The sequence below is a fragment of the Melozone crissalis genome, unplaced genomic scaffold, assembly GCF_028551555.1.
Source record: "Melozone crissalis strain CALT ecotype California unplaced genomic scaffold, PUWL_Pcris_2 ptg000035l_1, whole genome shotgun sequence".
In the NCBI taxonomy this organism is placed as follows: domain Eukaryota; kingdom Metazoa; phylum Chordata; class Aves; order Passeriformes; family Passerellidae; genus Melozone; species Melozone crissalis.
In genome coordinates, this window is record NW_026535813.1 from 9,447,812 (window position 1) to 9,465,820 (window position 18,009).

General features: G+C 44.1%; 1 protein-coding gene across 1 annotated transcript in view; it reads right to left on the bottom strand.

The window, feature by feature from the left end:
- LOC128941423 (CBP80/20-dependent translation initiation factor-like) overlaps positions 1-18,009 on the bottom strand; it is a 487,587-nt gene that overhangs the window by 131,684 nt on the left and 337,894 nt on the right. Inside the window, exon 14 of the mRNA XM_054283182.1 lies at positions 1,727-2,168. Within this exon, the coding sequence (XP_054139157.1) occupies positions 1,727-2,168 (442 nt within the window). The remainder of the gene's footprint in view (positions 1-1,726; positions 2,169-18,009) is intronic.

Here is an 18,009-nt window from a genome sequence, read left to right on the forward strand (position 1 = left end):
GGAAAAAACAGACATATCAGTCTTTGTCCTTCCACAAACAGAAAAGAGGGAAGGGGACTGGACAAACATTTAAACAGACATAGAAAAAACAAAGCATCTTTTAGCAACACAATGGTATAATCTCAGCATTAAAAACCACAAGTAAATGAATCCTGTCCCAGAAATGCTCTTTGTCCATTTCCCACAGCACTCAATCCCAAAGTCTTCCCCCTCAGCTCAGGGAGAAGATTTCCTCAAGGGTCCTGATCCAGGATGTCAAAGTCACAAGGGGAAGAGGAGGGCCAGACCTCTTCAGTGTGGTGAGCAGTGACAGGACCCGAGGAAATGGCCTGAAGTTGTGTCAGGGGAGGTTTAGGCTGGATATTAGAAAAAGGTTCTTCACCCAGAGGGTGGTTGAGCACTGGAACAAGCTCCCCAGGGAAGTGATCACAGAACCAAGCCTGACAGAGTTCAAGAAGCATTTGGACAATACTCTCAGGCACATGGTATGACTCTTGGGGTGTCCTGTGCAGGGACAGGAGTTCGACTCAATCCTTGTGGGACCTTCCAAGTCAGCATATTCTGTGATTCTGTGATACATTTAATCATTTAAATTGAGATTAAAGATGTCACATGATCCCAGCATTTGAAAAACTCTTAAAACATGCTATATAATACAAAACTGCAACAATTTTTTGGACAACCCCAATGCCAAACAGCAGTTGGAGTTGTCCAAAACTCCCATCAGGAGGCCAATTGTGTTGACAACACCCACTCACCACCCAAGATTGAGTGCTTATGTGATGTGTTTCTTATAAGACTGTAAATTCACAGGAAGAACATTAAAATGAATAATCTAAAAGTCTCTTCTATATTGATATTGCTTTAAAGAACATAAAAATAACTAACAAAATCTCTTCCTCCCCCTCATGCCACATACATAAATAGTAAGTGCTCATGCATTCAAAGGTATACATTTCCAACATGCACTCCCATAGAGTTGTATATGTTCAAGTTATTTTTGCTACTTATTTTGGAAATGTCATTGGAGATACCCTTACAGATTAATTTTCTAGTCTGACAAAAAAAATCTCTAGAGAAAGAATCTGAGTTTTACAGGGGGCAAATAAAGAGATCTACAAATTCTTCAGAAATCTGATGCTGAATATTTTTTCAAAAAAGCATTTATCCTCTGTCACTTGCATACAATCATTTTGTTGTTGTTTAGATTATTGGAAGGAAGTGGAAAAGATAGGGTCATTTCAATTAATTGCTGAGATAAATGAATATCAACACTGAAGTAGCTGACTACAGCTATTCAGCACTCAAAAGTCAAAGCTTGGGATTTAGCTCTGTAATTGTAGAGACACAAATTGCCTTTTTTTAGACCTCTTTGCAAAGTTGATGAGCTCTGCAGACTGGAAGGCTATCAGTTGGGAGGTGTACCCACATTGTAGCTCACGTGTGAATCAGCTTTCCCCAAGGGTGTGCAGGAAAAGAGTTCCCAGTCTTTGAAGAACTCAAGCTGGTAGCAACCTCAACCAAGAAGTCAAGCTAAAAGACTTAATTGAGTGAATAAAAGGCCTCCTGAAGAAGCATGAAAACACTTTGCGAGAAGTGTTGACACTGGGAGATTAAGATGCATTGATGGAAAGTTTTCTTGAGCCCACTCCACCCTTTGTATGGAAAATAGCCAACAGCCAGACTTGGAAAAAGGGAAACTCAATGTTTCCATAAGAAATAATACCTTTTCTTTTAGTCTCCTTTGCAGCCTGTCTTTGGAAGACTGAAGCAAATTGATCTTGGGTCTTTCCCTAATGCGATCATGAATACTGTCTTTCTGCTTGGTCTCTGACTCTTGGATGTACTGCTGAGACTGCTTCTCCATATCCTCCAGGCCTCGGTGCATCTCCAAGGGAATATGAACTGCACAGATGGTGGTGTCCTTGATTTTCAAGTTCTCTGTCTCTTTGGCATTTCTGTGTGTTTCTTTGTCATTGGGCAAGTGCTTCTGGTTGTGATGCCATCTCCGGTTCTGACTGCAGCCATGGTGGCCTGTCCTACCTGAGGAGTGAAGGGCCTGGCCTCCTTGGTAAAGATTCTGGTGGTCCCTGTTGTGTTTGGTGCCACCTTGCTGATGATCTGCATGCTGCTGAGACTTGTTCCCACCAGGAAGTCTCTGCTGTCGCCTAGAAAGTCAAAGAAGATCATTAGTTCACTCTTTTCTGCATGGGCCTTTTTGGTCAACACATCTGTCCCACCAGACTGGTCCTTGGTGGGTAGGCTCTGTGGGTGTCCCTACTACAGGAAGAGAGCCAATTTCTTGACATCGAACACAATCTCACACCTCAATCTTTCAGCAACAGAGATATTTCAGCTGAAAGTTTTCATGAACAGTTAGATAACATTGCTTTGGTTACCAGGAAAATCTCTCCCAGGCTTCTGTGTTTTCTGTGTTGCTTCTATACCAAACTGGGGAATATCTGGTTAGTCCCAGCTGAGCAAGGGGAAGTCAGGCAGGCAAGAAATATCAGGAGATTTTTTTTTTTCAGAAGACTTAAGGACCTCCTGATACACCTGGCCTACAGCATCATTTGCTCCTCTTGCCTGCCCTCTCTGCTGTACTAACATAGCATACTGCTGCATGGATTTGCAATGAACCATTGAAAGCATATAAGGAATTTCTAAGTGGAAAAAAATAAGCTAAAAAGTAAATTGCCAAATAAACCAGATGACCACACTAAATGGCTTTGTTTGGCCTTTTGTAGTGAGTTGACTCCAGCTGGATGCCAGCCACCCACCAAAGCCTCCCTATCACTCCCTTCCACAACTGGACAGAGGAGAGAAAATATAACAAAGGGTTCATGAGACCAGGAGAGATCACTGAGCAAAAACTGTCACTGGCAAAAAAAGCTCAAATTAAAGATATTAATTGAATTTATTACTAACAAAATCAGAGCAGGATAATGAGAAGTAAAATAAAACCTTAAAAAAACACCTTTCCCCCTGCCCTTCCCAGCTCTACCTCCACTCTCAGCAGTGCAGGGAGATAGGGAATGGGGGTTATGGTCAGTTTATCAGGTGTTATTTCTCCGGCTGCTCAGAGAAAGGAGTCCTCCTGCTCCAACATGGGATCTCTCCCACTGGAGATAGTTCTCCATGAACTTCTCTGATGTGAGTCCATCCCATGGGCAACAGTTTTTTACAAACAGATGCACTGGGGGTCACTTCCACAGGGTGCAGTTCTTCAAGGATAGGCTGCTCCAGCATGGGGTCCTCTCTCCCCAGGGGTCACAGCCTCGTCTCAGACATCCACCTGCTCTAGTATGGGTGTCCTCCACAGGCTGTGGGTGGATTTCTGCATCCCCATGGATCTCCATGGGCTGCAGGGAGACAGATGCTTCACCATGGTCTTCACCACGGGCTGCAGAGCAATCTCAGCTCTGGTGCCTTGAGCACCTCCTCCCTGTCCTTCTTCCCTGACCTTGGTGTCTGCAGAGTTGGTCCTTTCACATGTTCTTACTCTGTTCCTCTCTGGTCACAATTACAACTGTGCCATAACTTTTTTTTCCTTCTTCTTCTTCGTCTTCTTCTTAAATATACTATCACAGAGGTGTTGCCACGATTTCTAATTGGCCCAGTCTTGACCAGTGGCACATACGTCTTTGGAGATACCAGGGGTTGGCTCTAGCTGACATGGAGGAAGCTTCCAGCAGCTTCTCACAGAAGCCATCCTTGTAGTGCACCCCCCTCCTCCCTCTCCCGCTACCAAAGCTTGGCCGTGTAAACCCAATACACCTTTCTTTACGCATGTCCTTCGTCATTGCTACACCAGGACAAGACATATGCATGAATGAAGAAGCTGAGTATCATGCTTGGCTCTGGCAGCAGAGAGTGCTAGAACCATTGCCACCAGATAGCAGGCTAAATGCATACAGGTCCAAACAGATAACATGGGAATTCAACAGCCACAAAGAGGAGGAACTGCCCGCAAATGGTTGTCTAGAGAGACTACAGTGGCTCAGAAGGGGCAAGCAAGCCCATCTGCTGGCTAGAACTGGTAGCTGAGATGATAACTCCCCCCCAAAAAACAGTTGAAAGGAAAAAACACTGACAGCCTCAGACATTTCGTATTTCCACATAGGCTGCAGCTTGATTGTCCCGAGCAGAGAAGGCAGAGACAGAATGCCATCATCAAGGATGCAACTAAGGAGGAAATTGTCTTGACATGGTGTGCTTTCACCCAGGACAGTGCAGGGTTAGCTCTAAGCAAGGCAGCACCTCCTTGCCTTTCCAATGCCTCTTTAATGCTCAGTCTTGACTCTGAGAGCATGTGAGATGCTTTAATGCTCAGTCAGATGAAGGAATTGGCCATTCACAAATACATTTCATGGTCAACAGTTGCTAACCTTGCCTGCCTAAGCCATCTGCCCATGGAATCTGTATTCCTCGGCATCCCCCGGAGTTAAAACCTATATTTGAGGCCAACTGGCTCTTAACCATAAAGCGTGAGGGTTCATAATTGGCAAACATGGGAGGAAGAGGCTTAGTGGCAGTGGCAGGAATTTGTCTTTAGTCTCAAATGACCAGAACCAGTTTTCTGAGATATTCAATGTAGGGGTTTTGTTTGGGTTGTTTTGGGTTTAGTTTTTTTTTTGTTTGTTTGTTTTTTGGGTTTTTGTTGTTTTGGTTTTTGTTTTTGTTTTGGTTTTTTTTTTTTTGTTTTGTTTTTTTTTGGTTTTTTGCAAGTTGAATGGCAGGGAATAAAAAAAAAAAAAAAAAGTGGAGGAGAAGTTTTCCTGTTAGCTGAAGCTTACAAGCAGTTTATGAGTACAGATTCTCCACATCAAGTTTTCCTGGCATTTCTTTGTTTCCTCTCAGTAACGCAATCACATAAACCATTTTGTAAAAATCAGCTCTTATTAAAAGAGGAATGTCAAATTACAAGTTAATTAAAACCTTTATCTAGTACTAAGCCTTCGCATGCTTAAGCATGCAAGTTGTGCTTTCTGTGGCTTTGCTCTTCTCTTCTCTCAAGCATCTAACTGTTTGGGTACACTTCCAGCCTTGGGTTATAAAACAGACAGACTGTTACTTTATTTAAATGGAAAATATTGCACAGAAATTATAAAAGTTGCACACAGACACAGCTTTAATTTCAGCAGAAGTAAGGGGAAATGCCTGGAAATGAGCTGGAAACCAAACTGCTGTGAATTTCTGCAAGAAATGCATGTGGGGAAAGTTTTTTCCTAAAGGCATAATGATATTATAATCAAAACTGTTTCTGTTTAATGGCTGTGAAAGAAAAAAATGTTTAAGATTAAAAAAAGCCCTAGTTAGGTCAATGTGGAGTATGCAAGATTGTTCTATTTGGGGCTTTTGTACTAGATGGAGAGAGGACAGGCAGCTCCATCCCTGTGTGGGACAGCTAAAAGGTGATATACCCATGGCAAGGGGCAGAGCAAACAGACTGAAGCTCTGCAGTCACTGACCATAGGATGGAAAACCACAGAGTTAAAAAAGTTAAGGAATAAAGATTGCAAGAAAGAAAAGGCAAAGGAAGGAGAATGGTAAACAAGGATCAATGTCTGTGACTTGGCAGCAGGCAGAGGTCTAAACAATTATCCAGCATTCAAGCAAAGACTCTCATGCTTTTATCTTCCCAACACTCCAGCAAAGAAGAAAAGCCAAGAAGGAACAGGATCTGCAGGGAAGAAGAGCCAAAGCAGGAAGAACGGGACCCAGATTGTGGGATTCACATTCTCTGAACCTGAGAACAGTAGTGAGAGAAGCAGACAAAAGAATGATCAAAACAATTCTTATCTCATTTGCTGTTCCTGTGTTGCACCAAAGTAGAATGCAATATAAAGATTGTTTACCCAAAGTAATAGTGTTTTGTTTCCTTGGCCTATCAGGGCCAAGTACATGTGCAGACTCTCGGTCAGCAGACAGTCACAAGATTCTGGGCAGTTGAGTTGGATGCTTGTGCAGATTCAGTTTAGATGTAGTGTAACATAGTATAGAATAATAAAGTATAATAAAGTAATTAATTAGCCTTCTAATAAGATAGAGTCCTCCTCATCATCTCCCCCATCGTAGGGGTCGCCCTGCTTTTACTATACCAGATCTTGAAACTTTTTTGAATGCACAGCATCGCAAAGCCTGGGAGGTTGGGATGACCTATCCTTGCTCTTACGTTTAACCAAGGTCCTGGGGACATAGAGAGCCCCAGGAAGGGATAAGTTGGTGTACCAGGGCATCTTGCCCCCCACAAGAGTTTATCTATTGTTTGTTAACTGATCAGATAACTCAAACAGGACAAGATGTCTTATAGTAAGTTATTTTGGCACCATGGAGTTAACACTGGTCCGGCATCTCCCAACTGACAATAAACATCTTACTGTTGCAGTGATATCTGGAAAGATAAGCTCGATTTCTAAGAGATGCCTCACTTTATGACTATAAGAGCAAGGGTATCTCTGTACATTATCATAATTTCTGTGGTAAGTTACATTTAACTCCTAATCAATACTATTTCTTTTGCTAGCTTTAATACAGGTACCTTGATATCGTGCACTGTTTTATGTTACGCTGTAATCTACTAGTAGTTCTTTTGAGTTTTATACTTTGGTAACTCTAATTAAGATCTTTTGTCTGTTATCTTTTGTCTGTTTAATAAATAATTATTTTTTATAAATAGACCTGATCTGCCATTACTAGAACTTGAGGGCCAGAGTGATTCCTTAAATTCAAACTGTTGCCAAAATTTGAGGCCAATGCAGGGCCTTTCTGAAGCTCCCACTCGTCCTGTGACAGTTGGGGACCAGGGCACCCCACAACATGCACCCACTGTGGGTTGAATTGATGGTAACAACCTCATGCTTGTTCAAGGGCAGGAATGTAGGAGCACAGATGGCAGCTTGGGGTGACATGCCAAGCTTAGGAAACCAAACAATGTAGCAATCCAGAGACACTTTCCAACCCAGGCTTTTAGGTTGTGATGCTGAAGGGAAGAACAACTGAAGCTTGAATCACACAGTAACATCTCCAAGAAAAGCAAGAATTCACCGCATAAAAAATGCTGCAGTTACTGGGAAACCCTTCTTCTGTCCCTCTCTGCTCATCCTTTGGTGTAAGGACACAGTGCCTTGTGGGGAACTCTACTTCAGCTAGAAGAAAAAGTATGTAGATAGCACAATAGTCTCTAACATCTTGACTCCATTCAACATTAATTATTTTCACTTCAAAGGCCAAATTCCAATTCAGCTCAAAACTCCCTCTGACTTCAGTAGGACCAGGGATTCGGCCATTGGTCAATGTGGAAACTAAACAGACATTCAGTCACAAAAAAAACCTGCAGAAGTATTAAAAACCAAGGGGAGATAATCATGATTACCAAGCTGGAAATAGGATGGTGTTGTTTCTGTGTGGAAACGCGTCCAGCTGGAATAAATACTGATTTGGCCTCGGTGTCATATACAGGAATCATCAACGTGAGAGCATGGGAAACAGGATACTGAACAGGGGACACCTTTTCAGGTCATGGCAAGAAGAGTGTGGTCATGGGAATTAGTAGTATGCTAATAGAACTATCCTATATTTGGTCGAGTTTCTGGTTCTTGTCCTCAGTTGGTTCAGAACCTGTTACAAATAAGGTCTTGTTCCGAGTTCACATTCATGATCGGACCCTTGCCTTCAGAAGACTCCTATACCTTGTGGCATTTACCACACCCCCCTGTCTTTGGATCCACATTTGTTATTTTGTTATTAAAGTCTTTATTTTTTGGGCAAGACCATCACACCCATTCCTTTATTTCACCAGGTTCTCCCCGGCCAAGACAGATCAGGGGTGGCAGCGAGGAAGACTGCGACATTTCTGCTATCATTTCTCCACCAATTTTTAAATTTAATTAACTAAATGAGATACCTTTCAACAGAATTTATATCTGACAAATGTCTACTCTGTCAGAGGAGCTTATGCAATCAAATCTAAGGCTTTAGCTGTCTTAGTGATTACCAGTCTACATGCTCAGAAAAACAGGATTCCTGCCAGTTTTTTACAACATGATTTCCTCCCAAGGAAAGGGGCTGGAAGACACAAGGCTGAAGAAAATAACACCAGACACATGGACAGCTGTGGTCTAAAACACAATTGGTCTGTTCCATCAGCCCTGCTCATAGCCCCCTGTGCTAGTTTACAAGTAAACTGGCAGGAGAAATGAACCCCACTCAATTACCTTGAGAGAGATTACAGGGCAGAGTTACAATCTCCTAAAGAGATTACAATGAACACAATGATACAGAGAAAACTGGTTTCAGCCCACAAAGGCAGAGTATAACCTGGCACCCTGTTGGTCAGTGATGGTTGCAGTCTTGTTGAAGTAATGGTCACAGTCCTATTGAAGTTCTGGTCCTGCTCTGGATTCATTGAGTGGTACCAGAAGTCCCCAAACCTAAAGATTATATATGCTCAGGTGCAGGTGGGGAATGCTCAGTACCTCCCCCAGGGTGGGGAGTTTCACAATGGGATGATGTAATACTGCAAGTCATGGGATATTTTGGAAGTCTTCCATAGTCTAAGTCATTGCAGCTGCCTATTCTGCTAGTGCCATTGTCTTGGGGATGGTTCATAATGACAAGGTATCTCATGATCATTTGTGCTCAAAAATTGTCATTGTATTTTTAAGATTTCCTGGCCACGGGGTGGGGGGGGGGGGGGAGGGGGGGCACTGCCTAGGCAGTCTTTCTTGCCTTTATGGTGTAGGATCAAAGATATTGCATGAAGGGAAGCAGCAGCGAGAGCTGGCGCCGGAAGGAGGTGTGGTTCTCTTGCTGAGCGCAGGAGGAAAAAGTCGGAGGTATGGTGCTGCAGCAAGCAGTCAGTGGCGTGGTGGCCACAGCAGCATCTGTGTGCTTTGTTCTGGGATTTTTGTTGCACTGCGGTCTTGGCACAGCAAGCCTCCCTGCTTTTTCCTGCTTTCTTGCCATTTTGGATGAGTCCAGAGCCAATGTGTGGGGTGTCATCTGAGGCCAGGGCCACTCCTGCCAGTTCCCTTTCTGCACAGTAGCAACATCACGACCAAGCCCTGCCCACGTCCCTAGTGTGTGCTGGCTGCCGTAGGTGATGCCAAAGACTGATCGCCATTTGAGTGAGACCCTGAGGTAGTCGTCCTTTCCCCCCATTCTCTCCGAGTTGCCACTGACCACCTGGAGAGGTTCCAGGCTAGCATTGGAGCACCCTCTGAAGCCGCAGGAGAGTTACTGCAGCCTCTCAGCCTTGCCTGAGCCACCAGTGCCCTCTGATGGTTGTAGTCATAACTACACCAAAGGGGAAATGGCTTAAAGGGTGAGGAATTTCTGTCACTATTTCTTTTCATTGCTTATTCTGTCTTGCTATATACATATTTTCTAATAAAGAACTGTTATTCCTTTTCCCATATTTTTGCCTGGAAGCCACATAATTTCGAAGTTATAATGATTTGGAGGGGGGGGTCATTTTTCCTTGGCAGACATCTGTCTTTTAAACCAAGACAACCATTGAGTCCATTATGCCTCATTAAGAGAGATGACCCCTCAGGCTGGGTGTGAATGTGCTGGTGCTTCCCAGGAGGGAGTTATCACAGCTGAGTCATTTATGTGAAGAAAAAAACCCACTAGTCTGCCTCCAGGGTTTGCTTCTTTTCCTAATCTCATTTAACATCCAGATTGTAGCCTGAGGTGTTGGGTGTGCACTGGGCAACTACTGCAAACAATCCATCGTTAGCAGTTTATCAGGACTGATGTAGAGGGGAGTAGAATACACTGTTTGGTTACACCGACATAGTGCTAAACTGGTGCCCTACTCCTGTGTCATAGTTTGACATGGGAGGAATTTAGGGAAGTGATGCAAAAGCTTTTTGCGTAACTGACAGTCTGTTGAACCACTGAGAAGCTGGACACGCAGCTGTGAAAAACACATGTTAAAGACTAAAGAAACCCGTGAACTTCCTCTTTCTTTCCCAGCCAGCAAGAAGTTAACACACCCTGTGCCCGCTGGACCCCTTCCTGGGTTGGGCTGGGCAGGGTCTGCCGTGGGGGGCCAGGCCCCTCTCCAGGGGGTCCAGGGGATGCTGAACCCCGTTCTGGCTGGTCTGGGCCCCAGCAGTTGCCAGGCAGGAAGGCGGGGGAGGCTGCGGAGCCCTGGCCACAGCAGGGCTGGCTGCGGCTGTTAAAATCTTGCCATCAGGTCCTCTCCCCCCAGCACAGCTGAGACCAGAGGTGGCCCTGCAGCCCGTGCAGAGTGGCCCTGCGGCTGGAATGGAACACAGAAAATACCCAAAACCAACCATGAAGACGATCCTGGCACAGCCCCAGCCGCAGCTCCAGCCACAAGTTACCAGCAGGTCAGGTGACCATTTGAAGGGCCCAGGCGACATGTTAACTCTTTCAGTGCTTCAACCCTCCCTCGAGTGAGAGAAAGGAACAAGATGCAAGCATGTAAAGGAACAACATGAAGATATTGAAGTCAATGAGGAAGAAGTTAAGTCCCAGATGGGAGGGATGAGAAGATGCCTTGATTTTGGAGCTGAAAGCCTCTTGTAAGCTATGGAGAAAAGACTCTTTTTCCCTATAACACATGAAACTATGGGGAGATGAAGGGTTCAAACTGATATCGAGCAAAGACCCCCATGCTAAAGTAAGTGGATGTTAAAGTTGCTGTGATCCCATGAGAAGTTTGAACAGCGATAGAGAGAAGAGTAGTCCTGTGCCCCCAGGAGAAAAAGATCTCTGTTCCCAGGAATGGAGTTGATTTTAGAAATAGATAATGACAACTTTTGCCTTTGAACAGCTCATCTTTAAAACAGTACTCCATAAGTCAACATGGCCCATAAACAAGTTGTGGGAAGACTTGTGGAAAATGGGAGGGGATTCACGATAGCAGATTTCCCCTGGGCTGCTGCTATTTGTGATGAAATTGAGAGCCATGAGAGAACTGTTTTTTCCTCTTGTGGAGAAGTCTCCATAACATTAACAAGAGGGACTTCTCTCCCTAAGTGAACTGCAAAAAGACTATTTTAGAGGTGGTAAACTGACTGGAAATTTGAAGTTTTGTTGTTTTACATTGTCAGTGGGGAAAAAAAGGTTGTGGGGGGAGGACAAGTGTTCTGAAGGGTTTGTTTTGATTCTTGCTACTTATTTTTTCCTTTTAGTTACTGTTAATAAAATTTTCTTTATACCCTTTTAAAGTTTTGAGCCTGCTTTTCCTTTCTCCTAATCCTATCTTCCTATCTCACAGCAGGAAGTGAGTGTATGGGTGATTGGCTGGCACTGAAACCCACCATACTCATCAGCGCATTGGTTGGGAAAATCTCAAAATTGGGGAAATCTTAAATTGGCAAACCAAAACCACTATATCCTGTGACTAGGACACCCCTCAAGGGACACAAGTCCTCTGAGAACCCCCACCATTTGTCTAGCATGTGAAGAGCTTGAAGACAATGTGGGGATACATTCTCCCGGTGGTTATATGGAGATTTGGTTAGGCAGTTCTTAAAATTACTGAGAGGTAAGAAGCTACATTAGAGTACAAGTCTAATGAGGAGCAGTTGAGGGAGCTGGGGGTATTCAGCCTGGAGAAAAGGAGGCTCAAGGAAGACTTCACTCTCTACAACTACCTGGAAGGAGGTTGTAGCCAGGTGGGGCTCTGTCTCTTCTCCCAAGCAACAAGCAACAGAACAAGAGGAAATGGCCTCAAGTTGAGTCAGGTAAGGTTTAGATTTGATATTAGGGAAAATGTCTTCCCCAAAAGGGCTGTCAAGCATTAGAACAGACTGCCCAGGGCATGGGTGGAGTCACTAACCCTGGAGGGATTTAAAAGATGTGTAGATGCAGCACTTGGGGACATGGTTTAGCAGTGGGCTTGGCAGTGCTGGATTAACAGTTGGCATCAGTGTTCTTAAAGGTGTTTTCCAACCTAAATGATTCTGTGATTGTATTCATCCTCCATGACACTTGGGACTTTTACCCCATGATGCAGAGCATCCTGCATGGCCAAACAGACTGAGATCCTGTGCATGTGCTCAGGGACTGGGTGCTCTGGACATACTGGTTCTTAACATGGAAGAACCTTCCTGGACACCACTCTTGCCCTCAATCCCAAGCAATTCTCCCATAGGACAAAACTCTCCAAGGCACATTACATGCCTTGAAGGGAAAGGATTCTGGTTTTGTCCTGTTTTTTTGCAGAGCCTGATACCTGGTGGGCATGGCTGGGGCCACCCAGCATTTAATAACTTATTTGGGCTTGCAGCTACTCAGGCAAAAGGTTGAGAATGAAGAGCATTGCTATGGCCAAGGGATGCATCCTTTGGCCATGGGATCTGGGCATCCTTCTGCATCCCCTTCATTCTTCTGGTGAGTGAATGAAAACATTCCTCACTGCATTTGGCGGACAATAAATTTCTCTTCACTTTTCTGCCCAGGCAGGATTTCATCTATGTGCCAGGATCAGGCTCAGGAATATGATGCTAAGTCTTGGTAGTATCTCATGATCAGCTTTGCTATTAACATGCCTGCAATTAAGTAGCAACTGCCATTATAAGGGTCAGATTAGGATCTGCTGCAGAAATGGACTCTGTGGGACCCTCCATTCCCATAAGGACCCAAGATCCCACTTATGTGCAACACCCCTCAAAGCTGGAGGAACAGACCTTCCACAAGTCATGCAACAACTGTACCTGCAAATGGAGTACTGGTGGGGCTGGCTCTATGGGATAAAGGACCACCTTTCCCCACCTTCTTTTTGGAAATCCCACTGCAATTCTGCATTGAGGGAGGGAAATTATAAAAACCTCTTAGTCACCACTGAAAGAGTTAAATTCACAGAGATTGATAGCAGCTGGATTCTTTCCAGCTGTACTAGCTAGCTGTCTAGAATACTCAGCCTGAAAAGGGAAAGGACAGGAAGAAACTAAATCCTCTGTAACATACCAGTAACAAACCAATTTCTGCCTTTCTGAACTAAGCATATTCCAGCCAGACCAGCTGCTTCACCTTGTGCAATGCAGCTTCATTAATAACTGGACTGGTACCCCCAAGCAGGCACTGACAGAGGGATTTGGGCAAGGCAGTGCTGCTGAAGTAAAAAATGCCCATCATCACTGGCTTTGGGCATCTAAGGGACACTGTGGTCCAAACTGGAGGGCCTGAAGGACCCCAGTTAAGAGCTGGTGGAATTTTATAGCATTTGAAACTGGTCCTGGAGGTCTGGGGCATATTGTTATGAATATGAGGGGGAAGGTCTGAATTTCTATTCTAGAGGCCTGACTTCCCCCAAAAGTATTCTTCACCAATCCTATATCCATCAAAGGCACTCCGATGTTTTACACTCATGCATAATAGTAACTCAGAATTGCTTTGGTGCAGGGAGTATCAGTCCACACAATTTAATCAAAAACCTCAAAACCCCATAGAAAGCAACAACCACCAGCTCCAAGGATGAAGAACATGGGACTTACATGTGTTTTTCTTTTGACTTTCTCTTTAAAACTGGTTTAAATTGGGTCCAATTTAATTTCTGAATTTTCCTCAGATTAGAAGGGAACAAGATGTCATGTTCACTTCAGAAAACAAAAATGAAGTTATTCACACTTCATTTATGCCTTTCTGTCACTAGGGTTAAAGACTATCCTGATCACTAGACTGAGGCCATGCATCTGGATGGACACAGCATTTTGGAAGCGTAGAAAATCCACCTGTCAAGATGGTGGTGATCAGGATTTAAAATCATCTTTGAACAGCTGAGATGCAGTGTGGGCTTTAGATGTTACATGTATACATCTTTGAAAATATACAATGAACTCCAGCAGAAAAGCACAGCCAACAAAACCAACACTATGGGGGGTAGAGATGTTTCTGATGAGTCTTACAGCATCTGGCTGCTGGGAAAAACCTTATGAAACCTTCACATGAGCTACCTATATGGGCACAACTCTTGTCATCACCTTGGTCCTGGAGTACAGCTGCTGTTGACAATCCTCCTTTGGGTCTGGACAATTACATCTGTCTTGTTTGCTAGAGTTGATTTGGTTTAGCCTTTACAACATAATTAGACTCACTATAAACCAACAGGGTAGCATTGATTTTTACAGTGGGGGTGGTGAAACAGTGGCACATATTGCCCAAAGAGGTTATAGATGTCCCATCCTTGGAAACATTCACGGTCAGACTGAACAAGGCTCTGAGCAACCTAATCTAGTTGAAGATGTCTCTTCTTGCTGCAGGGGGGTTGAACTGGATGACCTTTAAAGGTCCTTTCCAACCCAAACAATTCTGTGATTCTTTGATTACATGATGGAAGGGCTTCACACAGAGACACCCAAGGTGCTCATGCAATAATGCATCCAAAAAAGTGCTGTAGGATTGACATAAAGCATTGGCTCACCATAGGATGTGCTATCTTCTGCTATGGGATGCCAGTTGATTCAGCCTTTCCAAACACATAAATGGATCTGATTTCTCCCTGTGCCTTCCCACAGCATCACTTCACACCACTGTTGTGATACTTCTCCCACAAGAGTGCTGGACACCCCATTCACAAGACCACCAGATGAGCACCCAGGATGTGCTTCAGGAGCAGAGACAGCACTTCTGGGCTGAAAGGACATGGTACAAAGTGCATCGGAGCAGACTCAGCAAAACATTGAAGAGCAAACTCGTCTACTGCTGAAGTCCAATGAAAGTCCTCACATTCTGCAATGGGCTGTCTGAGTCAGCTATTTTCTTATAAGCTTCATGGAAATGATTCTTCATGAAGAATTTAAGTAGCTGTTTCGCATCACCAGCTTGGGAAAGACATCCGAAGTACAGATGGCATGGAAGATAGCTCTAAAACAGCTCTTTAAATGCTTTGCTGGATTGTTGCAGCTTGAATCCCTGCTAGCAAACTCCAGGATAAAGAAGCAAAAAGGGCCTATGCATATCCACAGATGTTTAATTGAGCCACGCGGTGAGATGTTCAGGTCCCAGACATACACATACCACGAGGGTCCAGGTCTCTCTCTCCAGGGGTCCCCAGGCTCACCCTGGTCTCAGGGCAGTACAAAGGTGAGGCCCAATCCGGGAAATGGGAGGGAGCGGCTCAGGAACACCTATGCTCAGGCATAGGAACAGGCGAAGGAGCCAATGAGGTGTAACTTAGGAGATTCCCCCCCAGGGCTTCCACACTGGATCTTCCACTGATGCAGAGAAATCATTAGGGACGTTAAGATGAAGGCCCTTGTTGCACAGAGTGAGCAACCAGATAGGAAGACACCCCCTTGGAATTCAAGGGTGACTGCCCAGACTGGTGTAGAAATCACTGCAGTGATTTCAAGTAGAATTTGCTTGAAAATGGTGCTCTGCATAAACTGCATTACTTGGAATTATGGTTTTTGATTCTTAGTGCACTGTAAACATGATTACAAAAATTACATGAAAACCATTAAAAACTACAGTGACAAAGAATTGAATCCAGTTTAGTCTAAACGTAAAGTACACAACTGGAATACAAAGCATTTCCCAAACATCTGCTGAGTGCAAAGACAGATCCTGTGTGGAAGGGGCTCACAGCTGGTCTGTGAGTCAGAAAGAGCTAGTTAAAGAGAGAAGATGATAAAAGTCGCCTTTGCTCCTGAAAGGAGCTTTACCAAGGCCCTTGGCATGGAAACAAAGGAGAAGGAGCGATAAATGAGGGGCCTGTAGTTAGGTTTTGGGCAGAAAATAGTGGTGGAGACCGCCTTGCTCAAATGAACACTATGTTGATTTATTGTGATCAATGAGTAAGTATAAACTTTGTGAAAGGGTATAAATAGACAGCACGCTGTAAAAATAAATATAGAGAAGTCTTCTTAAATACAGTGTTCTTCTGTTTGTTGAGACCATCTCAACAGCAACGATCCTGGACTACTGATAAGAATGTGACTTGAATGAATACAGATTCATCTTTTATTACTTTGCAATAAAAGAACTTAGATTTCAGACTCCAGACTGCCACTTTTAAAAATACAGCCAGGCTGATCAGTTATCCTGAGATCTGATAGTCCTCCAAAAGATATAAACTTTAAACCAATAACAAGATGCACAGACACAGCCCACCACCATTGCTCCACAATACTGTCCCTCAACACACATCCTTAATAGTATGCATGAGCCCCCATCTTTTGTCTTTGTGTTCAGCCATTTTCCTTTAGACCTTTGTGACTCTTTGACCTACAGCAAGGAGACATGATAGGATTTTTTTTCCATGTTCTATTTATACTAGTGCTTTCTAGTCAAGAAATAAATGTCTTACCTGTAGAAGCTAAGGGAAAATTTGACAGGCTGTCCCAACAGCTGTCCAAAAACTGACCCAAAATCAATGGCAAGCAGTTACTTTTGACACAGGGATTTGGTAAAACACCAACTCAAGAAGCAGAGAGGTTTTTAATTGAGATGTGCAAAAGCCTATATTAAACACATTAAATAAATTTCTTTTAAAATGATGCAACATGTTATAGCATTTAGTGTAGAGCTTTGAGAGCCAGGATTGATCTGGACACTGACTTATTGCAACCCAGTGAAGATCCTAAGCCATTTTCCAAATATTTGCCTAACTCTGTACTGCTGTCTAAAGAAGTTTTCTCCTCTTGACCCCTGTCCTGGCTTGAAAGAAAGGTGTCTGCCAAGGAAGGCGGGAACGTCCCTTGGAATGGAAGATGTGACCTCCTTCCCTCTAAATTATTATAACTCTGAAATTATGGGGCTTTCAGGCAAAGATATGGGAAAAGGAATAACAGTTCTTTACTAGTATGTGTATATATATATATATATATATATAGAGATGTATAACAAGGCAAACAAACAATCACAATAGCAGCAACAACAAACTAAAACAGAAACCCAATAACAGCCTTCTCTTGGCTGTCAAGCACATTCCCCTTTGTTGTAGTTATGGTCACAGCCAGCAGGGGCACAGTTGGTTCCTGCCTGGGCTGGGAGGGTGCGATGATTCCCCCAAGACTGCAGGGGGCGCTGTGGGCATGAGCTCAGCCTCCTCTCTGAACATGGGTAAGGGCAAAGTGGGCTGTGGCAGGAACCTTGGAGGGGCTGCTGGAATAACAGGCAGGCATACCCTGGGATGTCAAACAAAATGTAACAGAAAACTCTGCAGTCTTAGCAGGAGCCATGGGGAATCAGGTAGACACAGGGTGTTGAGTTAGAGCGTAGCAAAAAAGCCTGAGACAGTGGCAGAAAATAGTGGGGCTGGGCAGCAGCAGCCAGGCTTCTCCATAGCAGCTGCCACATACAGCCGTGGAGATGCACCCCTCCAGGGAGGGGGAGGGGGTCATGGTCCCAGGTTTTTTCCCTGAGGCTCCTAAGTGGATGGTGAGGGTTCTTTTTAGTCAGATCGGCTATTAATAAGGTCCCACTTAACCAGCTGCTCTTACAAGCAAAGGCTCACCCATGGTAAAGAAGAAGCAGTGATGGACTGGACTCCACAGTAGCAGCGAATTCTCCTGCAGCAGTATCAGCTCGACCTTTCCCCTCCAATCTCGAGACCAAGAGAAAAAGCATAGAGCTGAGCCTAGCCCCCTGACCCCCTAGCAAAAAATCTCCCAGTATCTCTGCCCTTCCCAAGAGAAAAGCCCCCGGTTAAGAGGCTGCAGCCAGCTGCACCTCTTCCCCCAACCTTGGCCACTTTTGTCTCTCTTAAGTACTGGTCGTTATCTCTTAGGCAACAGATGGGAGAAAATTCCCTGAAAAAAAGGGAAAAAAGAGAAAAAAAATCCTAACCTCCAACATTATCTGTTATAAACAAAAAATCTGCCAATTTTTTTTGGGAAAAAAAAGGTTACAAAACCAGTCAGACCAGTGTTGCTGTACAGTGCTACCTGTTTGTTATGACAATCACAAGTCGTTGTAGTTAATTGTTGGGATTTTAGCTGACTAGAGACTGGAAAAGTACAAGGCCGTGGCTAATTCCAAGTCCTGCACCTGCAGGATAGCGTGTCCTTGGGCCTAGCTGTAGTATGA